Source organism: Lycorma delicatula, chromosome 1 (assembly GCF_047948215.1).
Source record: "Lycorma delicatula isolate Av1 chromosome 1, ASM4794821v1, whole genome shotgun sequence".
Taxonomy (NCBI): Eukaryota; Metazoa; Arthropoda; class Insecta; order Hemiptera; family Fulgoridae; genus Lycorma; species Lycorma delicatula.
The window spans coordinates 82,489,494-82,514,370 of NC_134455.1; the positions used below are offsets into that span (position 1 = coordinate 82,489,494).

At 31.6% G+C, this 24,877-nt stretch overlaps 1 protein-coding gene across 1 annotated transcript in view; it reads right to left on the minus strand.

Moving 5' to 3' along the window:
* Nucleotides 1–24,519, minus strand: part of LOC142319643 (uncharacterized) — a 47,605-nt gene extending 23,086 nt beyond the window's left edge. Inside the window, exons 1-3 of the mRNA XM_075357164.1 lie at nucleotides 24,296–24,519; nucleotides 13,886–14,037; nucleotides 3,183–3,291 (exon numbers count right to left, since the gene is read on the minus strand). Coding sequence (XP_075213279.1) covers nucleotides 3,183–3,291; nucleotides 13,886–14,037; nucleotides 24,296–24,386 — 352 coding nt within the window. The 5' untranslated portion in view covers nucleotides 24,387–24,519. The remainder of the gene's footprint in view (nucleotides 1–3,182; nucleotides 3,292–13,885; nucleotides 14,038–24,295) is intronic.
* Between the last annotated feature and the right edge of the window lie 358 nt (nucleotides 24,520–24,877).

Below are 24,877 nucleotides of genomic sequence, written 5' to 3' on the forward strand. Positions count from 1 at the left end.
TATTAATTAAAGACTATTAATTATCTAATAAAATTATCAGAATATTCAGTGAAAGGTTTTAGTGGTGGTAATGAGCAAATAATTTATTTCCATCTCTCTTGCAAAAGGTTTTAGCATTGTATCTTTTACTAATGACAATAACTGGTTCTTCCATTCTACTACTGCCACTTCACTGATTTCAATAAAAATTTTATCCTTTCCTACTTGTTTTTCCAACACATTTGCCTTTAAAAAACTTAGTATGTATTTGAATATTTGGTCCTGAAATAGATGTACCTTTACTTATATAATTATAAACTACTCACAAATGACACTGTTAATATTATCATTTTTAGAAAGCAATCTGTAACTTTAATCCATTTTCCATTCAACCCTTCACAGCCATTTAACTACATTTCATATTTATTTTTTTATTACAGTGTGTAATGGCAGAGTAATATGTAATTCAATGATATTTTTAAACAAATAAATAAAACAAAATTTGTTTTTAATTGTAATGTATTACTTTTTTACTTATATATTCGATAAATAATTATCAAAAAAGTAATACTAACGTAATATTAGATAAATATAAAATAATTTATAAAAATAAAAATAATAACCAACTTCAACAAATAATAATACTAAAAAATTGCAAATAATTATATTTTTACTTATTAACTAAAGTAAAATATTTACAACAAATCAACTCTTTTTGAAGTTGGTGCCAGCCAACACAAATAAAGTTATGTAAAGTTACAAAACATAACTTACAATATGTAAAGTTAGTACTTCAACCACCCATTAGGCAGCTAAATGGGATTCCCACATGTAAAATGGGATCTCAAGAGCATATAAGAGAGAGCGTTTCATAATCATAACTCATCCAGAATTCGTTAAGGCAAATATACTTGGTGATAATAAATGTACCTAAGCATCTAAAAAGTATTATTTTATCATATTTTTTATATCACATTTTATTGTCGTATTATATTTTTGTAGATCTCACTTAATTGCAGTAAAACTTCAATTACCAATTTTGCATTATATTTGTATTATACAAATCATAGGTTTTTTGTTAAACTTGTGTTGGGTGGTACAAATTTCAAAAATAGTTATTTGTTGTAAATAGTTTTATTTCAGTTGATAAAGATATAATTTGTAATTTTTTAGTACTGTTATTTGTTGGAAGTTGTTTTTATTTTTATTTTTTTTTTATAAATTTTTTATTTCACAATTTTTAGTGGTATCTAGTACCTCTATATACATATAAAATATGGGTATTAAAGGAAAGTTGCCAAGAAAGGAATATCAATTAAGGAAAAATAGAGGAAGAATTGCCATGAATATTTCTGCAAAAACTTCTCAACAACAAGAATGTAAACTATCACAAATGAGAACGTACAATTAGTCAATTCTTACAGAATGAAAGTCTAGACTCATGCTCATCATCTCAGTTCAATACACAGATGTTTGTCAATGAAATGTATGAACAATGGTCTCACCGCCTCAGCTTGATACATGAGGAAGGAGAGTTACTGGAAGCTGTACTCATAAAATTTGATGATGAAACTATTGGTCATAGACTGAAAGATGTTGATGGTTGCACAGCCATTTCACCTGTTTGTAGAACATTTTAAGCATCAAAGGGATACATAGATGTCGAGCGCAGAATGCTACCTCTAATATTAAGCTGGCCTATAACAGTTCACAAAATGCAGCGTACCACTCTATTGATAGAGCAGTGATTGACATCAACAACAAAAATTTCGCCAAGGAGCAGATTTATGTCACTCTTAGTAGAGTTAAAATTTTAGAGGGCATCGCCTTGTCTGATTTGGACCCAAATAAGTTATTAAATAGACCACATGATGATGAGAAAGCTCTGATAGAAATGATGAAGTTGTGTAATCTATCCAATTTATAGGTTTCATTATTGCGAGCAAACATTTGGACAAGGTTGCGAATACCCAGATAAAAAAAGTGTTTATAATAACTGTAGAATATTATTTATTGCAAAGTTATAATATTTACCTCTCTTCATACAGGATGATACTGGTTGGGAGCTTGTTGTATAACTAGTTATTTAATATTGAAAAATTTGAATTCTTTATTAGATAATATAAATATTTATATTATAATTTTGCAATTAGGGATAATACACTTTTTTACCATTTTATATAAATATTAAATGTAGGTTTAATATTTAAATGGAGTTTAGAGCAAAGTAACCAAGAAAAAAAAAGAATGATTGTTTAAAGAAGAAAAATAGGAAAAGAAATGCCATGAATATTTCCACGGCGAATAAACAACGATAATGTAAACTGTTAATACCCAAACCATACTGGAAACAGAGCAACATGGTATTGGTGTGAGCTGTTAGCGGCTAAGGATGTCGGGCTGTTTGTCTTTTTGGTATTTTTCTTAATATAATCATTGGATTTGCTTAAAATTTATATGGGACTATTCTGAAAGTATACTCTTTCGATTAAAAAAAAAAAATTATTGCATATTTCCTTTATTTTCCCCCATTATAATTGTAATGTAAATTATTATTTTTCTATTTCAAAGATAAACAAAGTTAAGAGATATGAAAAAAAACTAAAAAAGAAAGAAATAGATGCTTTCAGAATATATTATAGCAGAATACTGAAGATTTCTCCTGTAGGTGATGAGGTTTTTTGATAGATTTGAGAAGAAACATTAGTGCCAGAATGCTGAAAAAATAATTAAGCACCTGGGCTTAAGATTAATGTACCAGCATTTGTTATTTCAATAATAAAAATTAATTCATATATTAAAAACCATCTATCTTTGAAGAGAGTAAAATTTGAATTTGAACAGATAATTTGAAAACAATATTAGTACAAAACAGTAAGGAATGGAGGATGATAAAATCAAATTAGCCAAATAAATATTTAGAAAAAATTTGTCTGAATTGCCACAAATAGTAAAAACTAAAAGATAAGAGATAAACTAAGAACTAATACAGACAGCAGATTCTCTTATAGCAGTTCACATGTTTAATTGAAATATCATGAACTACACATGTACAGCCCAAATCATTTTATATGTACATAGAGTATAATGTATTTAAAATTAATTGCTGCTATTCTACGTACATAGAGAACAGCAACATATCATTATACATCAACATATAATTAAAATTGTCTGAGAAATGTTAAAAATTTCAATCAACTTACCGGCATTAGTTACTTTAGTTAATTTCATGTCAAATTCATTATTAAATTTATTTTTATCATTTTTCTTAACAAAATCCTCCTTTTCATTCTTAAATAATGTCTCATGAACCTAAACATTATATCACAGTAATATAAGAAACATGAACCACAGTTAAAAAAAAAAAAAAAAAAAACCAACTAAAATACTAAGATTATTAACTACAATCATTTACAAAATCACAGTTAAAACTACTTTATTGTGCACAATCAATTTATTTAAAAAATCACACTTAAATATTATCACCAAAAATCTATATTTTAAGGTAAAATCTATCAAGGCATGACAATCAATATATCAAATACAAGTGTTACAACAGTGATTGAACACTATATAATCATGTGAAAGAAATCTTTTTCTATGTGAAAACAGATACATATTACTTTTCTGGAGAATGAGGTAAGAAATATACTTTCACGTAAAAAATGGGGAGTCAAGTTTTAGCAAATCTTTATGTTTTAAGGTCAACTAGTTCATCAGACAAAAAGAAAACATGTATATGTATGTATGGATTTGTGTTCATAACAGATTTGATAAAAATCACAGAATTTTTTAATTTCCCAGGCTGTATAAGTGCAATTGTCAAATTCTTTTTTGTAGTGTTGGTACACTTGTCTGTAACGTATGTTTACACGGGTAGCCATTTTGGATGATTAGTTTATTGTTGGCTGTCGAAAACATTACAAGTATTTTGGTATGGTTAGTGACTTTTAACTTGTGGAAAAAATAAAACAAAGAATTTGCATTACATTTTGCTTTAATAGTGAAATAAAGTGCAGCACCAAATTGGAAAGGTTGAATGCTGCTTTTGGCGAGTCTTCTATGAATAAAACAAGCATTTACAAGTGGTACAAATGTTTCCAAGAGGGCAGTGAAGACGTTGAAAATGACAAGCACCCTGGATGTCCCAGTACATCATCAATGGATGACAATGTCAAAAAATTGAAGTAAATTATTATTGACAATCGCCGAATCACTATCAGAGACAATATTGATTACTACCTGGAAGTTCTACACCACAGACTTCTATCAAGCTATGGTTCATTCCTGCTTAGACTACAGCTGTGTGGCTTATTTGTCCACTTGGTTCACCACACTTAGAATGCTCAATGCAGTACAACATTCATTCATCCATTTTGCTACGGGTGCGTTTCGTTCAAGCTCTACGGTAAGTCTATTTCCGGAAAGTGGAGTTTGGAATAAATGAAAGTAAATGATCTGCTCTTATGTAGTTTGTATTAAAGCGCAAAAAAATCATCCAACCTTTAATGCGGTGTTCTCTTACCAACATCTGAATCGATACCAGGAACAGTCAAGATCTACTGCTCCACTAGAGCTCAATGCCTTTTCTTAGCATTAAATATACAATTACCTCCAGTTCTTAGTGTTGTTCCATGTTATTATCCCCCTTGGCGGTCTTCTCTTGTTAATTACTGTTTGGTCTTTGTGAGTATCATAAAAAGGACACAAATCTGGTAAAATTACAAGAAAAATTCTATAATATTATAAATAGTGTGAATTCTGATGTTATAGTTTATACGGACAGCTCCAAAAATGTTAATTTGGTTGGTTGTGCTTTTGTGGTTGGCAACAGAACATACATGTAAGTCTTCTCAGCATTGCCAGTATTTTCATTGTAGAGCTGTATGCTATTAATATAATTAGCCCAAAACTTTTATATGTACTCATCTGCTCAGACTGCATAAGTGCTTTACATGTGATTATTGACATATACTTTAGACACCCTATTATCTGTGAGATTCAGTGTATCATTTTGCAAATGACTCAATGTAACACAACTGTAAGCTTCTGCTGAATCTCTAGTCATATTGGAATTTCAGGGAATGAGCGCATTGATAGTGCGGCAATAGAGGAGGAGGCTTGTTTCCAGCTTCCTTTCACCAACTGCACTGTTTTGAACAATCTTGTCTGTTTTCTGAAGAGGGTGGTTCATGATGAGTGGCAAAGTGAATGGAATGCTACCATCAATAATAAACCTCATCCAGTTAAGAACAATGTGCTACCATGGAGCTCCTCATGCAAAAATAACCATTGAGAGAAAGTTATTATTTGTTATTTGCAAATAGGGCACATTAGGCTCACTAATGGATATATGATGACTCAAACAGTACACCCATTTGTGTTCACTGGAACTGTCAACTAACAGTGCACCACATCCTTATGGAATGTTCTGTTATGCAGCTTTGTGTTATAAGTTTAAATAAGGGACTGGAAACAACGGTGTTTTCCCGCAACAAATTGTGGGAAAACAATGAAACTGTTATCTGATCTTTTACAATTTCTCAGAGCCATCCACTTATATTCAAATATTTCAGTATTCAGCTATTTATACCATTTAGCGTATGGCAGATGGTAATCTTTAGTATTTTAATTTAGATTAATAATGTAATACTTCATTGTGGATTTACCTTGTTTTTGGGTTTTTAGTTTTTAATGGTTATGTTTCTTTTATTATTTTAGTTTTAATCTTATTATTCTAGTTTTCATTTTAGTTTTAATCTTGTCATAAATATTTTTTTATTCGAGAAGGGGCTTTTTGTTTTATAGTTTTGTCCCGGGTGATAATGAAAAGTGTTTTTTGCAAAAAAAAAATCTATGCAGTTTGCATGAAGCAATCTCAAGAAACATTCCGATTTGTGGTGAAACAATTCATGGCAATTGCATCATGATAATGCTTCTGCTCACACTTCACTGCTTGAATGTGAATTTTTGGCCAAACACACTGTTACGATACCTCTGTATTCACTGGAAATGGCCACCTGTGACTTCTCCCAATTGCCCAAGCTGAAAAATCCATGAAAGATGATGTTTTGCCACCATGGATGAGATAAAGACAGAATCGCTGAAGGAGCTAAATGTCATATCGGAAACTGCATTCCAGAATTTCTTTAAAGATTAGAAAAAGCACTGGCACAAATGTATTATATCTGAAAAGGAGTACTTTGAAGTTGACAAATCAATATTGATTAATAAATATAGATTTTTGGGAAAAACCAAATTTCAGCATATTTCTTTATCAACCCTCGTATGTATTACACTGCTTTTGGCCTTATATCTCAGGATTAACCACTTCAATCTTCTTCAAATTTGGTACAAATATTTCTATACATGGGGCATTGACAATATTTTTTAAGATTCATTAAGAAGGTGGGGATTTCATAATAAAACCAATTTTGATTTTCTTCAAAGACATTACAGAAAAAACTTTATTCAAGCAAATTTTTTACCTATGATGAACATATAAATAATCCAAAACGATTTTTTACAAATAATCAACCTCCCCCTCTTAAAATTTGAAAACAGTCAAACCTTATTTAATGAAGAGGATACTTCCACAAAATTATACCTTTAAACATAACTTTGTTTTCAGAGATTACATTAAAAAGTCAAAAAAAGTTAAAAAAAAAAAATATTTTAATCAATAAAAATTATTTATTACACACAGCAGCATGCAAATTAATCTGAACACAGGGAATTATTTGTTTTTTTCAATGGTGTGGCTATACTGATTGACTTCACCCATTCTTCTAGTTGTTTGTTATTGTTCTTTGGTTATTTACCAATTTTCATGTTATAAATAATAGTATTTTATGAAAGTTTTATTACAAAATCATATTTTTGTATTTTTTTATTCTTCGTGTCTTCAATATATAATACTCCAAGACAAAACTCCAAGAAAGTGTTTGAAAATGGTTTCTCTTTCTGAGCATACCAGCATGACACAATGACAAATAGCTTCTGACTATGACGTCTAGGAACAATGAATGCTTATAAGAACAATTTAAAGAAAGTGATTACTTTTCATAACAGCAAATAAGATCATAAAAGAAAAAAAATACTACAATACAATGAGAAAAAGTAAACTTGATCCAAAATTATTTGGAAAGCTGTGAACTTAAATCAAGAATCAGTAGCCAATGGAACAGATTTACATGTGATAACTGTAAGACACTGTGTTTTAGCAGCTGGACAGAAAGCTTATTGGGAATCTAAAAAGATTTATTTTTACTAATGTGAGACTGACCAGTCTGTAACTACAAAGCTAAATGATACAACAAGCATAAATGAGCATGCTGCAACATGAATTTTCCTGACAAATGTAAATGACTTCAAGCACCTGTTATAACATGAACACTGCAGTTGAATGGTTCAAACAAGTCTATTTCAACTATAATAATAAGTATAAAAATATCAAAGTGCCAAAAAGACAAGAAAGCCCTTGGAGCACTTATTTAGCAAGTCATAATGGTATCGCTTTTAATAGGTCTTACATGATTTTTGAGAGATTATAACTTTTTTATTAGTACAATAGACGAGAAACCTTTTTATGTGCCATAAACATCTACAAAAACACTAAATTGTGAAAATTTGAGATTTTTATCACAAACATCATCAGAGTTATTTGAAGCCAAAGTTTGAATTAAAAAAAAAATTAATTCACAAAAATTTAGGGGTAAGTATATCACAACTAATGTTATTTATGGTAAAACTACTAACATATAAAAAATAATTCCAACTGTGTATGCCATCCCTGCCTTTTGAAAGAAATTACCAAAAGTGAAATTTCACAGTTTTTCATGATCAACTTTATTGGTAATTTTCTCTTAGAAAAAAGAGAGGTAAATAAATAAACCACTGGACCAATCCTTACCTTGAGAAAATATGAATAAATTGCTTTTTTTCATCCTTCCAGGACCAATAGTTTTGTAGTTATGATTTTTTTCATAAACCCTTACAATCACAAAAAATAGGTGTGCGCACCATAACAAAAATGGCCATCACAGGTAAACTGCTTAAATAAAAGACTTAAAAAAAGTTTTAAGGTCCTGAGACATGTAGGAAACAAGTGGGTGTTTCAATTTTTTTGAATTTGTCAAGCAACAACCCTTGGGTCACTTCAAATGGATTGACCCAGATTTTGAATTTGTTTCACATCTGAAGGCCCTTGTTCATTACTTCAGTAGCTGGTATGTTGAAAACTTATGGATATTGGTTCCAATAACTGTGCCTAAGTGCACCTCCATTATTCAGAACTTATGTCGCTGGATCATCAGTATCTTTAAATAAATTTCTTGTTAGTGTGACCAATATATAATTTATTTATAATACTTTTAGATACATTTTCACTTATTTAAATATTATATTATTAGTAACTTATCTCACACTGTTGAGTTTAAAAATGTCATACATGTACCATATTTATATTTAGTTTCACATTTAAGTTACATCTTTTAAATTTCCCGGGAACTCCAGATGAAAGGCCAAGACAAAATATATAATATAAAACAGCTGTTGAACTCAACTAGATTAACAAATTTATATGCATTACATAAGTAAGACGAAAAGAGTTAGACAGTTTATTTATCATTAATATGAAATTGAGATATATCAAAATTCTAAAGGAAAGGGTTGTGACAAAGCTTCAAAAGAAATTCCACAAGACAATGTAGTATTCCAACAAGATTGGTACAAAGTCATAATGCCAAAAATGGCATTATGGCACTTCAGGTCCTGTTTTTGAAGAATGAAACATTAAAGTTCTCTAATGGCCAGGAAACTCCTCAGACTTAAACCCAATTGAAAATTTTTGGGCAATAGTCAAAAATCAATTCTTAAAAATGAATTGTACCAAAAAATTGACCTCACTAAAGCAATAATTTCAGTGTGGTTTCATGGTGAAGAAATCAATAAGATGTGTAGTACACTTGTTGAATTGATGTCAAATCATGTACGTGTAGCAATTAAGAAAAAAGAAGGAGATATTAATTGCTAAATTTTCACAAATTGTACAGGTAAGATTTTTTTCTAAACAAACTTACTTTTTATTAAATAATATGTGTGTTTGGATTAATTTGCACGCTACTGTATATATACAAAAATTTATATCACGAATACTATAGTAATCGCATAATATTTAAGAAGAAATGTTGTTTATAGTAAAACAGTTATTGTAATTGTACAATTACAACTTTTGAAAATATGGATCTAAAGTTGATTGTTGTCAGCTTTTCTCTTTTATTTAATTGCTTGTATGGAGTTATTGTATTTAATATTGATCTTTTTACAATAACACTTTTTCGTACATTTGGGTAATTTCCACAAAAAAAGAAGATTTTAAATATTATCTACTTTATTCAAACATCTTTTCAAATCTTTTGTTGTTAATATCTTTTTAGTATGAACTTCATCTACCATGCAAATTTTGCTGACTTTGTTACTACATGATTTTCTAAATCTTCAACTTTTGAGTGACATTAATAGTTAATGTGTGTTTATCTGTATATGTAAAGTTTTTATGAATCATGCCTCCTCTATGAATCATGAGACCTCGCCGTTGGTGAGGGGGCTTGAGTACTCAGTGGTACAGAGTAGCTGGACCGAAGGTGCAACCATATCGGAGAGGTATCTGTTGAGAGCCAGACTAAGGAATGATTCCTGAAAGAGGGCAGCAGCTCTTTCAGTAGTTGTTAGGGGCGTGAGTCAGGACGACTTAAACGGCCATATCAAAATCACTCAGTCCTCTGAGTACTGCGCAGCTGAAAGCAATGGAAAACTACAGCTGCTTTTTTCCAAGAAAATGTGGCTCTCTGCATTTTCATATAGCAATGATGAAAATAGCCTTCCTTGGTAAAATATTCCGGAGGTAAACTAGTCCCCCGTTCGGATCTCCAGGTGGGGACTACTAAGGAGGGGGTCACCAGAAAATTAAAAAATAACATTCTACGAGTCGGAGCGTGGAATGTTAGAAGTTTAAAAAAGGTTGGTAGGCTGGAAAATATAAAAAGAGAAATGGATAGGATAAATAATCAGCTTCAATTTAACTCAGCTTCAAATAATGGGCAGGCAGGAGTAGGTTTCATAATGAACAAGAAGATAGGGAAGAGAGTAGAATATTTCAAAACGCATAGCAATAGAATCATTGTAATAAGGATAAAATCAAAACCTAAACCGACAACGATTGTTAACGTCTATATGCCTACAAGAGCCCATAATGATAATGAGGTAGAGTGTGTATATGAAGAGATTGATGAGGCAATTAAACACGTAAAAGGAGATGAAAATTTAATAATAGTTGGAGATTGGAATGCAAGCATTGGAAAGGGCAAGGAAGGAAATATAGTAGGTGAATACGGGCTGGGCAAAAGGAATGAAAGAGGGGACAGACTTATAGAGTTTTGCACAAAGTATAATTTAGTAATTGCCAACACCCAATTTAAAAATCATAATAGAAGAATATACACTTGGAAAAAGCCAGGCGATACTGCAAGGTATCAGATAGATTATATCATGGTTAAGCAAAGATTTAGGAATCAACTCATTGACTGCAAAATTTACCCTGGAGCAGACATTGATAGCGACCATAATTTGGTGATAATGAAATGTAAATTGGGATTTAAAAACCTGAAGAAAAGGTGTCAGATGAATCGGTGGAATTTAGAGAAGCTTGAGGAAGAGGAGGTAAAGAAGATTTTTGAGGAGGACATCGCAAGAGGTCTGAGTAAAAAAGATAAGGTAGAAAATGTAGAAGAAGAATGGGAGAATGTTAAAAAGGAAATTATTAAATCAGCAGACGGAACAACTTAGACGGAACAAAGAGAACTGGTAGAAAACCTTGGGTTTCAGACGATATATTGCAGCTGATGGATGAACGTAGAATATATAAGAATGCTAGTGATGAAGAAAGTAAAAGGAACTACCGACAATTAAGAAATGCTATAAACAGGAAGTACAAACTAGCGAAAGAAGAGTGGATGAAAGAAAAGTGTTCAGAAGTGGAAAGAGAAATGAACATTGGTAAAATAGACGGAGCATACAGGAAAGTTAAGGAAAATTTTGGGGTACATAAATTAAAATCTAATAATGTGTTAAACAAAGATGGTACAACAATATGTAATACGAAAGGTAAAGTCGATAGATGGGTGGAATATATTGAAGAGTTATACGGAGGAAATGAATTAGAAAATGGTGTTATAGAGGAAGTTGAGGAGGATGAAATGGGAGAAACAATACTGAGAACTGAATTTAAGAGAGCATTACAAGATTTAAATGGCAGAAAGGCTCCTGGAATAGACGGAATACCTGTAGAATTACTGCGCAGTGCAGGTGAGGAAGCGATTGATAGATTATACAAACTGGTGTCTAATATTTATGAAAAAGGGAAGTTCCGTCAGACTTCAAAAAAAGTGTTATAGTCATGATACCAAAGAAAGCAGAGGCAGATAAATGTGAAGAATACAGAACAATTAGTTTAACTACTCATGAATCAAAAATCTTAACTAGAATTCTACACAGAAGAATTGAGAGGAGAGTGGAAGAAGTGTTAGGAGAAGACCAATTTGGTTTCAGGAAAAGTATAGGGACAAGGGAAGCAATTTTAGGCCTCAGATTAATAGTAGAAGAAAGATTAAAGAAAAACAAACCAACATGCTTGTCGTTTATAGACCTAGAAAAGGCATTCGATAACACAGACTGGAATAAAATGTTCAGCATTTTAAAAAAATTAGGGTTCAAATACAGAGATAGAAGAACAATTGCTAACATGTACAGGAACCAAACAGCAACAGTAATAATTGAAGAACATAAGAAAGAAGCCGTAATAAGAAAGCCCTATCCCAGTTACTTTTAATCTTTACATGAAACTAGCAGTTAATGATGTTAAAGAAAAATTTAGATTTGGAGTAACAGTACAAGGTGAAAAGATAAAGATGCTACGATTTTCTGATGTTATACTAATTCTAGCCGAGAGTAAAAAGGATTTAGAAGAGACAATGAATGGCATAGATGAAGTCCTAGGTAGAAAAATTTTGTTATTTGGGAAGTAGAATTACTAAAGATGGACGAAGCAGGAGCGATATAAAATGCCGAATAGCACAAGCGAAACGAGCCTTCAGTAAGAAATATAATTTGTTTACTTCAAAAATGAATTTCAATGTCAGGAAAAGATTTTTGAAAGTATATGTTTGGAGTGTCGTTTTATATGGAAGTGAAACTTGGACGATCGGAGTATCTGAGAAGAAAAGATTAGAAGCTTTTGAAATGTGGTGCTATAGGAGAATGTTAAAAATCAGATGGGTGGATAAAGTGACAAATGAAGAGGTATTGCGGCAAATAGATGAAAAAAGAAGCATTTGGAAAAATATAGTTAAAAGAAGAGACAGACTTATAGGCCACATACTAAGGCATCCTGGAATAGTCGCTTTAATATTGGAAGGACAGGTAGAAGGATAAAATTGTGTAGGCAGGCCACGTTTGGAATATGTAAAACAAATTGTTAGGGATGTAGGATGTAGAAGGTATACTGAAATGAAACGACTAGCACTAGATAGGGAATCTTGGAGAGCTGCATCAAACCAGTCAAATGACAGAAGACAAAAAAAAATAAAGTTTTTATATGTTTAGTTATGTTCATTAGGTCAACAGTGTTTTATCATCATTTACCCTTTAGAATCATCTTATAAAATAACCATAATAAAATAACATAAATAATCATATAAAATGACATAATTTATAAGTTTTATAAGTTATGGACTTTGTCATATTTAAGGCTTCATAATCAGAGGTAACATTAAACAAGGTATGACTGTATATGTTTTTTGTTCTTTTGCTTTATCTCCATTCTGTTTAAATAATTTTTTTTAAATTCTTTGGAAGTTTAAAGTTATCACAAAGAATATCTACATTTTTAAAAAAATACAGACCAGGACGTAAAATATAGAGAAGTTTTTTGATAACTTTACTTTTCTTATTTTAGTCTTTATTGAAGGGGGTGTTAGACTTAGAGAAAACTTTACTTAAGCAAATTCATTAAGCTTAACCTACACATGAATATTTTTAGAACAGTGTCTTTAAATTTATTCCCTGCCTCTAAAAAATATATATATTATGTTTTTTGGCTGTCTTTTAATTATTATTATTATTATTATTTTTTTTTTTTTTTTCCTTTACTTAAAGTGCTATCAATATTAAAGTAGCTTTGGCACCCAAAATGAGAAGCAATTTTTTCCATTACTTTCATAAGAGTTTTATTTGACTGCCGTAGCAAGGGAAGTTATGCAATACTTACGCAGCTTTTTTTTTTTAATTTAGTTTTCAGTTTACTATTCATTTTCATTTACCATGTACATAAACATCATTATATCTACATACCTTCATCCATCCAAGTTTCAAATGAGATTAGGGAACTAGGTATGTACCATAATAGTGTTGTTATAATGGCATGGATCAGTGTAAAAATAAAAACTGAAATACCAATTGCTATAAAAGTATTATTACTAAATTGGAACTGATCATCATAAAATTTATATAAAATCCTTAGACAAAATTTTATCCTTAAGTTTATTAATTTTTTTTTTTTTTTTTTTTTTGTTTATTCAATAATGAAGTTATAAAATATTGAAATAACATTATTAAGACAACAAAAATCTGGATTTTTCTTTTTATTACTTTTACATTCAAGCCACTTGAAACTTACATTACCACAGAAAATAAAAAAAATCAATAAATAATAAAATTCAATTTTTTCCCAATAATTGGTTTAGAATACATAATTCTTCAAAAACTACCTTTTTTCTGGCACATACTTGAAATCTAACCCCCAAATCCATATTAATACAGCTTAATTGCCTTTAATAACATTTATACCAACCTCACAAACATCAACTGAATCATCTAAAATATTATCATAATTTTCTCTGATTTTATCAACACAATTACTGGCTAATGTCCAGTCTTCTTGAAGTTCTGAATAATTATTAAAAATCTCTTTCAATTGAGCAATATTATCATCAACTTCAGCACCTAAAATAAAAAAAAAAAAAACAGAAATGAAAACAAATAATGTAACTTTTCATATAAATGTAAAGTGCACTTCTAATAATTAGTATTCAATATATCTCTTCTAAGCATCACAGAACATCAAAGTATAGAGTACAATTTCCATAATAATCTATGTTTTTACAATAATACGCAGTTCAAACTGTTGTACATAACACACTTTTTCTACATTATGGAACACCAATGTGTAATGTAATTCTCACGTACTGCATTACTTGGTTAGAGACAGCGAAGAAATGCGTATACAGATGTTTAAGATTGTATCACAAAACTAAACATTTTAAACAAAATTATTAAATTAATGAAATGACTGAATATGAACCAGAAATAAAATAAGACTATTCTTTTCATAATTGCAACTCGAAAATAAACTTAACTGCATGTACAATAGAACATCTGGGTTCAGATTACAACTATTCCATTAGGCAATTCTGATACAAGGGTAAGTCAATTATAATCCACAATGTAGTTATAAATTTTATTGCAATACAAATAGGAAACTTACATGTACATAATTTTTCAACATAGTCCCCTTGCATTTCAATCGTCGTACAAGCTTACTGATGCCCTCATAAAAGAAGGTTTTCGGTTGAGATGCGAGCCAGGAATGCACCACTTCTTTCGTTGTTTCGTTTGAGGTAAATCGACTGCCCCTTAATGCCTCTTTGAGTGGACCAAACAAGTGGTAGTCAGAAGGGGCAAGATCAGGACTATATGGAGGATGAGCCAGTACTTCAAAGTTGAGTTTTTGGAGCGTTTTAGCAGTGTGAGCAGCAGTATATGGACGGACATTGTTGTGCAACAACACAACATCTTTCAACAGCAGTCCTCGGCGTTTGCTTCGAATTGCAGGCTTCAGCTTGGCAGTAAGCATCTCACTGTAACACGCACTGTTTATTGTCGTGCCCCTTTCCTCATAATGTTTCAGTGCTGGGGCTTCTGAGTCCCATAAAACTGTAAGCATCAGTTTTTCTGCGGATGGTTGGGTCTTGAACTTTTTTTGCAAGGTGAATTTGGATGTTTCCATTCCATACTCTGCCATTTACTCTCCAGCTCGTAATGATGGATCCATGTTTCGTCACCAGTGATGATTCTGTCTAAGATGTCCCATTCGTTACCATAGCGATCCAAATGTTTTTGGATCGCTAATGTTTTTGGATGTCCAAGTTTGTTTGTTTATGCACTGTGTGAGTTGTTTTGGGACCCATCTTGTACAGACTTTATGAAACCCAAGTCTGTTGTGGATGATTTCGTAGGCAGAACCTTGACTAATTTGCAGATGACGTGCCACTTCATCAATAGTTGCTCGTCTGTCTAAGAAATCCATGTCACGTGCACACTCAATGTTTTCCTCATTTGTGGCAGTAAACAGTCGTCCGGCTCCTTTGTCGTGCATAACACTTGTGCAACCATTTTTTAATTTTTGAATCCATTCGTAGACACTCCATTGCAGCAAAACACTGTTCCTGTACTGTACCGAAAGTCTTCGATGAATTTTGGCCCCTGATACGCCTTCTGACCACAAAAAATGTATTACTGAATGTTGCTCTTCTTTGGTGGAAACAGAAAGCGAAGCAGCCATGGTTAACAGCATGGCAGCGATAATGGGACTAACCTAGCAGCATCAAACCTGCACAGACATAACAACAATTAAACCATACATGCATCATCTAAGCAACACGACAGTACTACCAACATAAAAAAAAATATAACTAAATTGCGGATAATAATTGACTTACTGCCCAGTAAGTATAATAACTACTTCACTTACTGCCCAGGATATATTCTATGAACACACATGGAGTCAGCCTTTCTATAATTCTTTTATATTTAAATAAATATGAATGTATTTATACAAATACCCAATAAAATATTTAAAAATACATTACTATTTCCAAATAAGAGTGCAGGTTTGTGTTACTTGCATTCTATACCTTCTTAAAAATAAAATATCTTAAAATGGTCTGTTTTTTCTGTTTTCTTTCTACATGAACAATTACTATATCTTCATATATTATTTTAGAACTCTATGGTAAGTGGGATAGTGTTAATAAATATATCCATAATCTAGATAATAATTAATTCAATTGTTAATTCTTTTTTCAGTAAAAATTCTTAATACTTTCCAGTCTCATTTTACTGGCACAGCAATGTTCTGAGCAACTGATTCTGATTTCTTGCCTAATGGTGAAGGATTCCCGTCAATTTTTCTCCATGCTATATTCATGCATTTTGTAGTAATTTTTTAAAAGACTAAGTTATGTTGCATTTGTTATGTTTTACTACTTCCAGAATTGTTTATTTGCACCGATTGATCTTTGTTCCGTTCCACATTGAGCTGTCTGGTTCTGCGATCTAGTGGCTGCTAGTGCTCACCGGAAAGTTAAGCTCATACTAGCATTCTATATTAGAATCCCGCGCAGTGTGGTGCATTTTTCATTTTGTCCAGATGGACAATCAGTGTTACTCATAGTTACTAGTATTTGGCACTTGAATCTGATCCAAGGTGGTCACATCATACTCTTTGTCTGGACGGACTCCATTCTTTGTTCGGATGAACGTTAGCTTTAATGTTGTATTTAATTTTATATTTTTTATTTTTATATGTAAAGTTATACATTATATTACAATTCATTTCATTAACTGTCAAGACAACAATTCATTAAACCATTATTCAACAAGCAACACGGTGTTGTCTTCATTCATCACCTTGAGGATCCCAAGACAATCTAATCTAAGTGTTTTGAAATTTTCATCTTTGTCTAATTTGATGAATGATTCAGAATCCAGGCACATTTGAATGACATTTATGCAACGAAAGTCCGTATTTGTTAAGGAACAACAAAATATCATTACATAATTGTTTCAACTGATCGATGTTGTCACAACCAGTGAGCAGATCATTGACATAAAAATCTCGCTTAATTACTTGGTAAGCTTAAGGGGCTTCGTTTTGATTGGAAATTTCAATCAAACATCTTGTGGCTAGAAAACTTGAAGGTGCTAAACCATAAGTAACTGTCTAACTTATATGAAATGATTGATGAGTTGGCATCATCATACCAGATAATTCTTTTAAATATAATGAAAAATCTTGAGGGTTAATGCGAATTTGTCTGTACATTTTAGGAATTTCTCCTGATAGCACGTAGCTGTGAGTTCTAAAACGAATTATAATTGAAAATAAATCTTGTTGTACTACTGGACCTGTAGCAAGAATTTAATGATTGGCCATTTGAAGTTTTTGCACTACCATCAAATACTACTCTAGTTTTGGTAGTGATGGAAGATTCACTAAAAACTGCATGATGAGGCAAATAAAAGGTTTCAAATGAAACCTTGGACTGAGATGAATCTACACATTGCATATGATCTAATTCTTGATATTCTTTCATGAAATGGAAGTAGTCTTCCTTGAGTTTAGGATTTTTCTTAAATCTACGCTGTAATAAATTTAAACGATGTTTGGCATTTTGCAAACGAATCTCCTAAAGTTCAATTTTCCTTACAAGGGAGATACAACAAATCTGCCTTTGACATCACAAAAGGTATTTCCAACAAAATGTTTTTCGCAGAAAGATTCCTCCTTGGTCAGTAAACGATCTTTTATTTCTTCGAATCTCCAAAATGATTCTAATTGAGAGGAATGCTGTTCATTGCTGACAAAAAATGATATGATGTTGAATTTGAATTGTTTTTCCGCTTACTAGATTTAATAGGGATTTGACCAGCAACTATGAAACCAAGATGAGTTTCTTGAAGTATCGTATGATTAGAATAATGAGTTAATTGAACAGGCTTAAGTAGAGAAGATAATATTGAGTGCCTAGGAGAATGTCGACTTGCCCAGGAATATTAAAATGAGGATCGGCAAGGAAAAGTTGAGAAGGAATTTTCCAGTCAGTTATGTTTACAAAATCATTAGGTAAAAGACCTGTAATAGATGGCAGTGCATGACATTTCAAATTAACATTAAAGTTTTCATACCTAGAATTAATATTTAAATCAACACTTAGCTTAGATTTAGTAACAACATTACTAATATCTGTGATCGGCATGAGAACAGGTTTGGTTTGAAGCCCAAGTTTGGCAGCAAACCTTTCAGTACAAAATGAAATTATCAAAGTGGAATCAAGTAAAACCCTGGCTTGGATGAAATTACTTTTTTTTATCTTTTACATTAACTACAGCTGTTGCAAGTAAAACAGAATTGTTAGGTTCTGATTTTAAAGTACAATATGAACTATTAGCTGAAGGAGCTTGATTCGGCTTAGAAGATTTAATTGCTGGCTCTTGCAGCGCTTTTATCTAAATGAATTAGCGTATGATGCTTTCTTGAGGATTTTTTATATTTACGATTGCTTTGATACCTTTTCACAATATGCTATTTACTTAAACAATTAAGACATAATTTTTCCTGAAATACAAAATTTTTCCTTTCATTAAACATTAAAACTTAAAAACTTATCACATCGATAAATGGATGGTTGCTAGTTTTACATAATGTACACATAAAATTATTAGAATTATCTACATGAAATACATTTTTACTAGAACTAGGTTTTGAATAATCATATTTTTACTGCTAAATCCTACATTAGGCAGCTGTGGTTTTTGATTACTTTGAATCGTGTCTGTGGATTCAAGTAGTTTACGCTTACAGTCTAAGAAAGAAATGAGTTGTTCTAACTTTGCAAATTCATTATTTTCCAATTTTTTTCCCAGTCTCTTTAAGTATTTAAATTTAAGTTTTGAGTAATTAACTGTATTATAATAAATTCTAAATAGCCAATATTTAGATTCTTCAATTCATTAATATTTGAATTAACTTGGTCAATAACCTTAGATAAATTTTCCTTTCTAATAATTTCTAAAGCATGTTTAGCTGCTATTAGCCTTTTGTTATCATAACGCGCCTTAAGTAGTTCTATTGCAATTTCATAATTTTCAGACATTACTGTAATTTTTTATTACAACAAGAGCATTGCCTCTTAAGAAATTTGTAAGGTAATAACATTTTTCAACATTACAAAATTCTTCTCAGTTATGAACTAAACTATTAAAAGATCAAAGAATTTATGCCAAGCCTTCACATCACCGTGAAAGGGCTCAATTTGTATAGGTTTAAAGAAATTGGATTTCTGTCTGAGTCGGTTCACAGACAGCTTCATTGCTGTCAGATTCCGAGACCACCAATCATATATACGTTCCCGGCCAGTGCCTCTAGGAATGGCATCTTCAGCCGCTGCCACCACCGCAGAAGAAAACTTTCTGCCAGGACATTTACTGGCAGGCCGTCAAGGTCTCGAGAAAAAATCTTCAGTCTGGACTTCAACAGAGGAGAATTTCAGCCTTCCTATGCAGGAAGCGCCCCAGGTAAACAGTAAAGTGCCCAACACTACACGCCTGAGACGAAACAACAGTCAAAACAGTGGACTGCAAAGGGTGAACTTGCTTCGAAAAAGGAGAAAATAATTCCATCGGCTGGGAAGGTGATGGAATGGTGAATGGAAAGGTGATGGCGACTGTTTTTGGGATAGTAACTAAATTTTGTTTATCAATTATGAACAAAAAGGTAAAACAATAACGAGACAGTATTACACATCATTATCTGACAAGTTGAGGGCAAAACTTGCAAAAAAAAACGACCACATTTGAAGAAGAAGAAAGTTCTTCTCCATCAGGACAATGCGCCTACTCACACTTCGATGGTCCCACAGCTAAAATTCACGAATTGCACTTTGAATTGGTTGACCACTCACCGAATTCACCAGATCTGACCCAACCTTAACGTTTTGCTTAGAGGTAAGAGATTTTCGTTGGACAAGGAGGTTATTGCATACATAAGCGCCTGTTTTGTAGAGAAAGGACGCAAGCTACTATTTGGAAGGGTTAAAGAGGCATTGCTGGAAAAGATGTATTGACTTGAAAGGAGACTTCGTTAAAAAATAAAACTATATTTGACAGAAAAATATGTATTTCTATGTTAGGCTCAAAACTTTTCAGACAACCCATATGTATGTATATATAGTGAAAGCTGATGAGTTCAGGCCTAAAAAGCACAGCCAGATGACATGGCCTCTATGTCTTAAGTACTAACATATTATTACATTTACATTTTTTATTCAGAGTTAAACATAGTTTGTACTCATTTGAATGGATACTGAAATAAATCATAACCATCAAGTTTCATGCCCAGTAACTGTTAACTACATATTTAAGATTAATACATCAGTTTTTATTAAAAAACTAAGTAAGTCTATTGAATATGTCTAATAATAATACAGAAGTGGTATTTCCTGGTATTAATTTTTCAACATACAAGTGAATGCAAAACTGGACAATTATTTAGAAAGAAGACATGCACTCTGGAGTCAATAATCTTGGCATGTATGCTGATTGTAAATATATAATAAGTGTCACATTATTGTAGCTTTTGACATAAAGATTTTAAAATACTTATTAAAAATTACATATCCCCTATTGGCCGGATAATGTCTGAATTTCTATCAAAAGTTTCAATATTCTCTTGTGTTTACACTTTAAATCAGTCAATTTAGTATTTAATGAGGTTAAATAAATTAGATGATATTAGTGAGAGAAGCAGGTAGGTTACATTTAGTGAAGTGAATACAAACCAGTATTTACTTTTACTTGCAATTATACAAGTGTTTACTTGCAGTTCTGTGAACAAACAACGGTAAACCAAATACTTGACAAGTATTCTCTTTACTTGTAAAACAGGGAAGTGAATAACCTTTACTTATCAAGCATTTACTTGTAACTACATGCAATTACTGATTCCGGTAAGACTCTACTTAAAACGAATGAATAAAATCCTGAGTTCGGAAGAGTATTCAAGTATTTACTGGTAGAATTTCAAAGTAGCTGTTTAGTAACCTTATCAAACTTTCATTTAATTTTTTATACTTGGTATGGCTGCCTTTACAAAGAAACTTACAAAGAAAGGCGAGCATTGAGTCCCAGAAGATATGAAGAACTAATTCGTTTTACAAAAGAATCAGTTGAATTTTTGACGAACGCTTTTTTGGAAGAAAGTAATGAAAAGCGAGTAGGTGCTCTGTCATCGCAACAGAAGATGGAAGTATTTTTGCGGCACTTATCAGACCCTGGATTTCAAAACGGTGTAAGTGAAGACTTCGGGATTTACCGTTCTACAGTATGCAAAACTTTCGATTACGTTCTGAACAAAATAAATGAAAAGGCATCTGAGTGGATTCACTTTCCACAGAAAGTTCATGAGTTAAATGAAGCCAAGAGAAAATGGAGTTCTCGCTTTAAAATGCTGAGCGTAATAGGTGCTGTGGATTGCACTTAGAAATAAATAAACTAGCACGCTACGGAGACTGTTACATAAACCGTAAGAAGTATCCCAGCATCAACGTTCAGGTAACATGATACCACTGAAAAAATCACTAGCGTTGATGCTTCTTGGCCAGGTAGCACCCATGACAGTTGTATTTGGAGACGGAATAGTGTTTACCAAATCATGGTTAAATTTAATGGTACGGTATGCCTTTTGTGAGACAGTGGGTACAGAATTGCCCCATGGTTAATAACACCTTTTAAACCAGCAGGAAACAGGCAGGAAGAAGTGTTCAATAAACAACATTCTAAAGAAAGAGTTGTTATTGAACGCATTTTTGGTCAACTTAAGAAACGGTTCCCAATATTGGCGAATCTTGTTCATGTAAAATTGGGAAAAATTCCGAAAGTATTTGGGGTTGTTTTGTTTTACACAATGTAGAGAAACATTTAAATGACGAATATTGTGAGTTTGAAGAAAATATCAATTATGAAAGGAAAGAGGATGAAAATGAAGAACCAGAAGAACTTGAAGAGGATGGAATTTGTCTCAGAGGGCAAGCAAGAAGAAATGAAATCATGGCTTTGTTGTTGGAAAATTGATTTGGAATAAATTCCTTATCATTTTACCATTTATCATTTATTATAAAACTTTAATTAAATTTATTATTATTATAAATTTGTTACCTTTTTCCTTACCTCATTTTGTACATAAAAAAATATAAGTATAAATAACAGTTGAAAAATAAATAAAGAGAAAATTCAGTATTAGAGAAAAAACAAAATCATTTATACTGGATATTTCTATTTTATACTGGTGTGTGTGTATGTGCGTGCATGTGTGCACACAAATGAATGAGCATGTGTTAGCACACACCCATGCGGCCCCTGCAAGTATAAATGGATTTTTAATTTTTTTTTCTCAAAGTGATAGGTTTTTATTTTATTTTATTAAGGCTTACAAATACAAAATTAAATACATACTTTTTTTTTTTACAGAAATACAAAATAAGGATTACTTCAACAATACGTATTGGCTGAGATCAAAATCTCTGTTCTCTTCATTAACTTCACACAGTTCTGTTGAAGATGACTGCAGCTGACGTAATTTAATTTTCTCTTGTTCCAGTTTTGTCTCCTCTGTCTTAATTTTTATTTCCTCTCTCTTCATCTGCAAGATGAAGATCAGTGGTTGATAGAGTGGCTGTTTCATCAGTGTCCCAATGTTGTCTCTTTTTTACGCTTTTTAGGCTGTTTTGATTTTGAATGATTTTCGTCTGATGACTTGTTAGCGATTTTGTTAGTAGGCTGAATTGGGGTATCTTCTTGAATCCTATTTTCAATTTCTACATTGGTTGCTCCCGGTATCTGATGCAATACAGGATTTTCATGAATTTCAAGTAACTCAAAGAGGTTTGATTCCCATTTTAGTAATTTCACTGCTCTATTCCCACTTTTATTTTTGTCAGTTTTCTTTTTAAGGTCTGCTTTCATGTTATTTAAATTTTTTTTAGTTTTTCTACTGTAATTGACTTCCCCGCATTTTTCTGATATTCCTTCTGAATAGTGTTCCATGCTTTTTCTTTGGCAGCAATTCTTTTAGAACTCATAGACCGATCTAAAACAACGGTGGTGTCTTTAAGAATATTTACCAAATAGCCATCTGCTACTTTCTGACGCAGATGGCTCTACTGGTTCTTGTACTTCGAAATTAGTCTCTTCACTAGACACGATGATGTTTGCTAAAAGACTAGCATGCAAATGGTGCTGGATTGATTAAAACAAGAGAAATGTTTGATGCATTGACAAACGTGTCTGAACATGATGATGTACAGGATATGAACCATATAAGTGTTTACTTGATAAGTAAAGAGAATACTGGATAAGTAAAAGCAAAATGGGAAAACTACTCGCAAATACTTGGACAACTACAAATGTTACAAGTGTTTATTTGTAAGTATTAGTAAAAGGTTATTCACTTAGTCTCAAGGGTTTACTTTACTTGACCAGTATTTACTTTAAAGTAAAAAGTATAGTTTATTCACTTCACTGATTGATATTGTATCAGTACAATGAAATGTTAGTTAAGTAACCCAACTACGTAATTAACTATAAATTTTTTTATATGCTAATTTCAATTAAATTTATGGCAATTTCAGTTACTGATATATTGTAATGAAACAATTTAAATAATAAAAAAATGAAATTAAACGAAACCTTGTATGATATCAGAAACACTCGCTAAACTCGTCTAATTTAAAAATTAAGGTACAGTAGCAATTTTTTTTTGTATATTTCTAAATATTTACCATTCAATCACATATATTTTCTAGTTAACCAAACAAATGCTGAGTAGCAAGCAGTCACGTGATATCTAAAGCAATAGCAATTTTAATAAATGGTCTAGGCTATCGTCTAAAATTACTCTGTTTAATCAAATCTTTAACCTTACCTACACCTGCACTAGGTGCTATATATACTTGGTAAATTATCACTTGCATGTGATTTTTCACTAGATATCTTAACTAAAACAAAGAATGTGCAAGTGACAACAGATTTGTATAACTGTTTTTCAAATTAACTAATGTACATATTTATATAGCCTATGATACTTTCGGTAATGTACGAATTCCAGCACGGGGTCATACATCCAAATCAGTTCAGCCGTTGAGTTGCTACCGTGGAACAAACATACATACAAACACTCTTAAATACATTACACTCCGTTTTGGGTAGTCGTGCAACAAAATAAGAAACAAGTACATATCCTGAAAAAAAATATCATACCTGCCTTAGACAATACATTCAACTTAATATAATTCAACAGTCATTAATTTGGTTCTTTACAAACTGAAGACTGATGTAGAAAGTACAGAAATCTATACTTATTACTCACCGGTAAAGTTTTCGTATATTCTTTGTATTATTAGATCAAAACATTGGGCTCCAGAGTCGTATAATTTGGTACGTTCATCGGTCGCATCCATTTTACAAAGAACAAAAACAGACCACTTTAAAGAAAAACGAAGATTGTAAATCTATAAACGTTGAAAATGGGAAATAACCACAACAAATTACGTAACTCATCAGTATTAATTTTTAGTGTAATGTTTGTCGATGTTGATACCTACTGAACTATCGATTTAGTTTAAGAATATATTCAGTAATCGATTCTATGAATATGCGATATTTTTGTATGACGGTTGGCGGTGAAAATTATGTTAAAGATTAATTTTTAATGCTAAAAGGAAACCATACCAAAATTTAATACACACTGATATAAATTTAAAAAATTATTATAACGATTTCAAGCTCTTTTGAGGCTTAACCTCAAGCTCTTCTGACTGGTACCACCATTTACCATTCTAATGTCTTTTTCTTTCTTTTCCTGTTTAGCCTCTGGTAATTACCGTTCAGATAATACTAAAGAGGACAAATGAGGATGATATGTATGAGTGTAAATGAAGTGTAGTCTTGT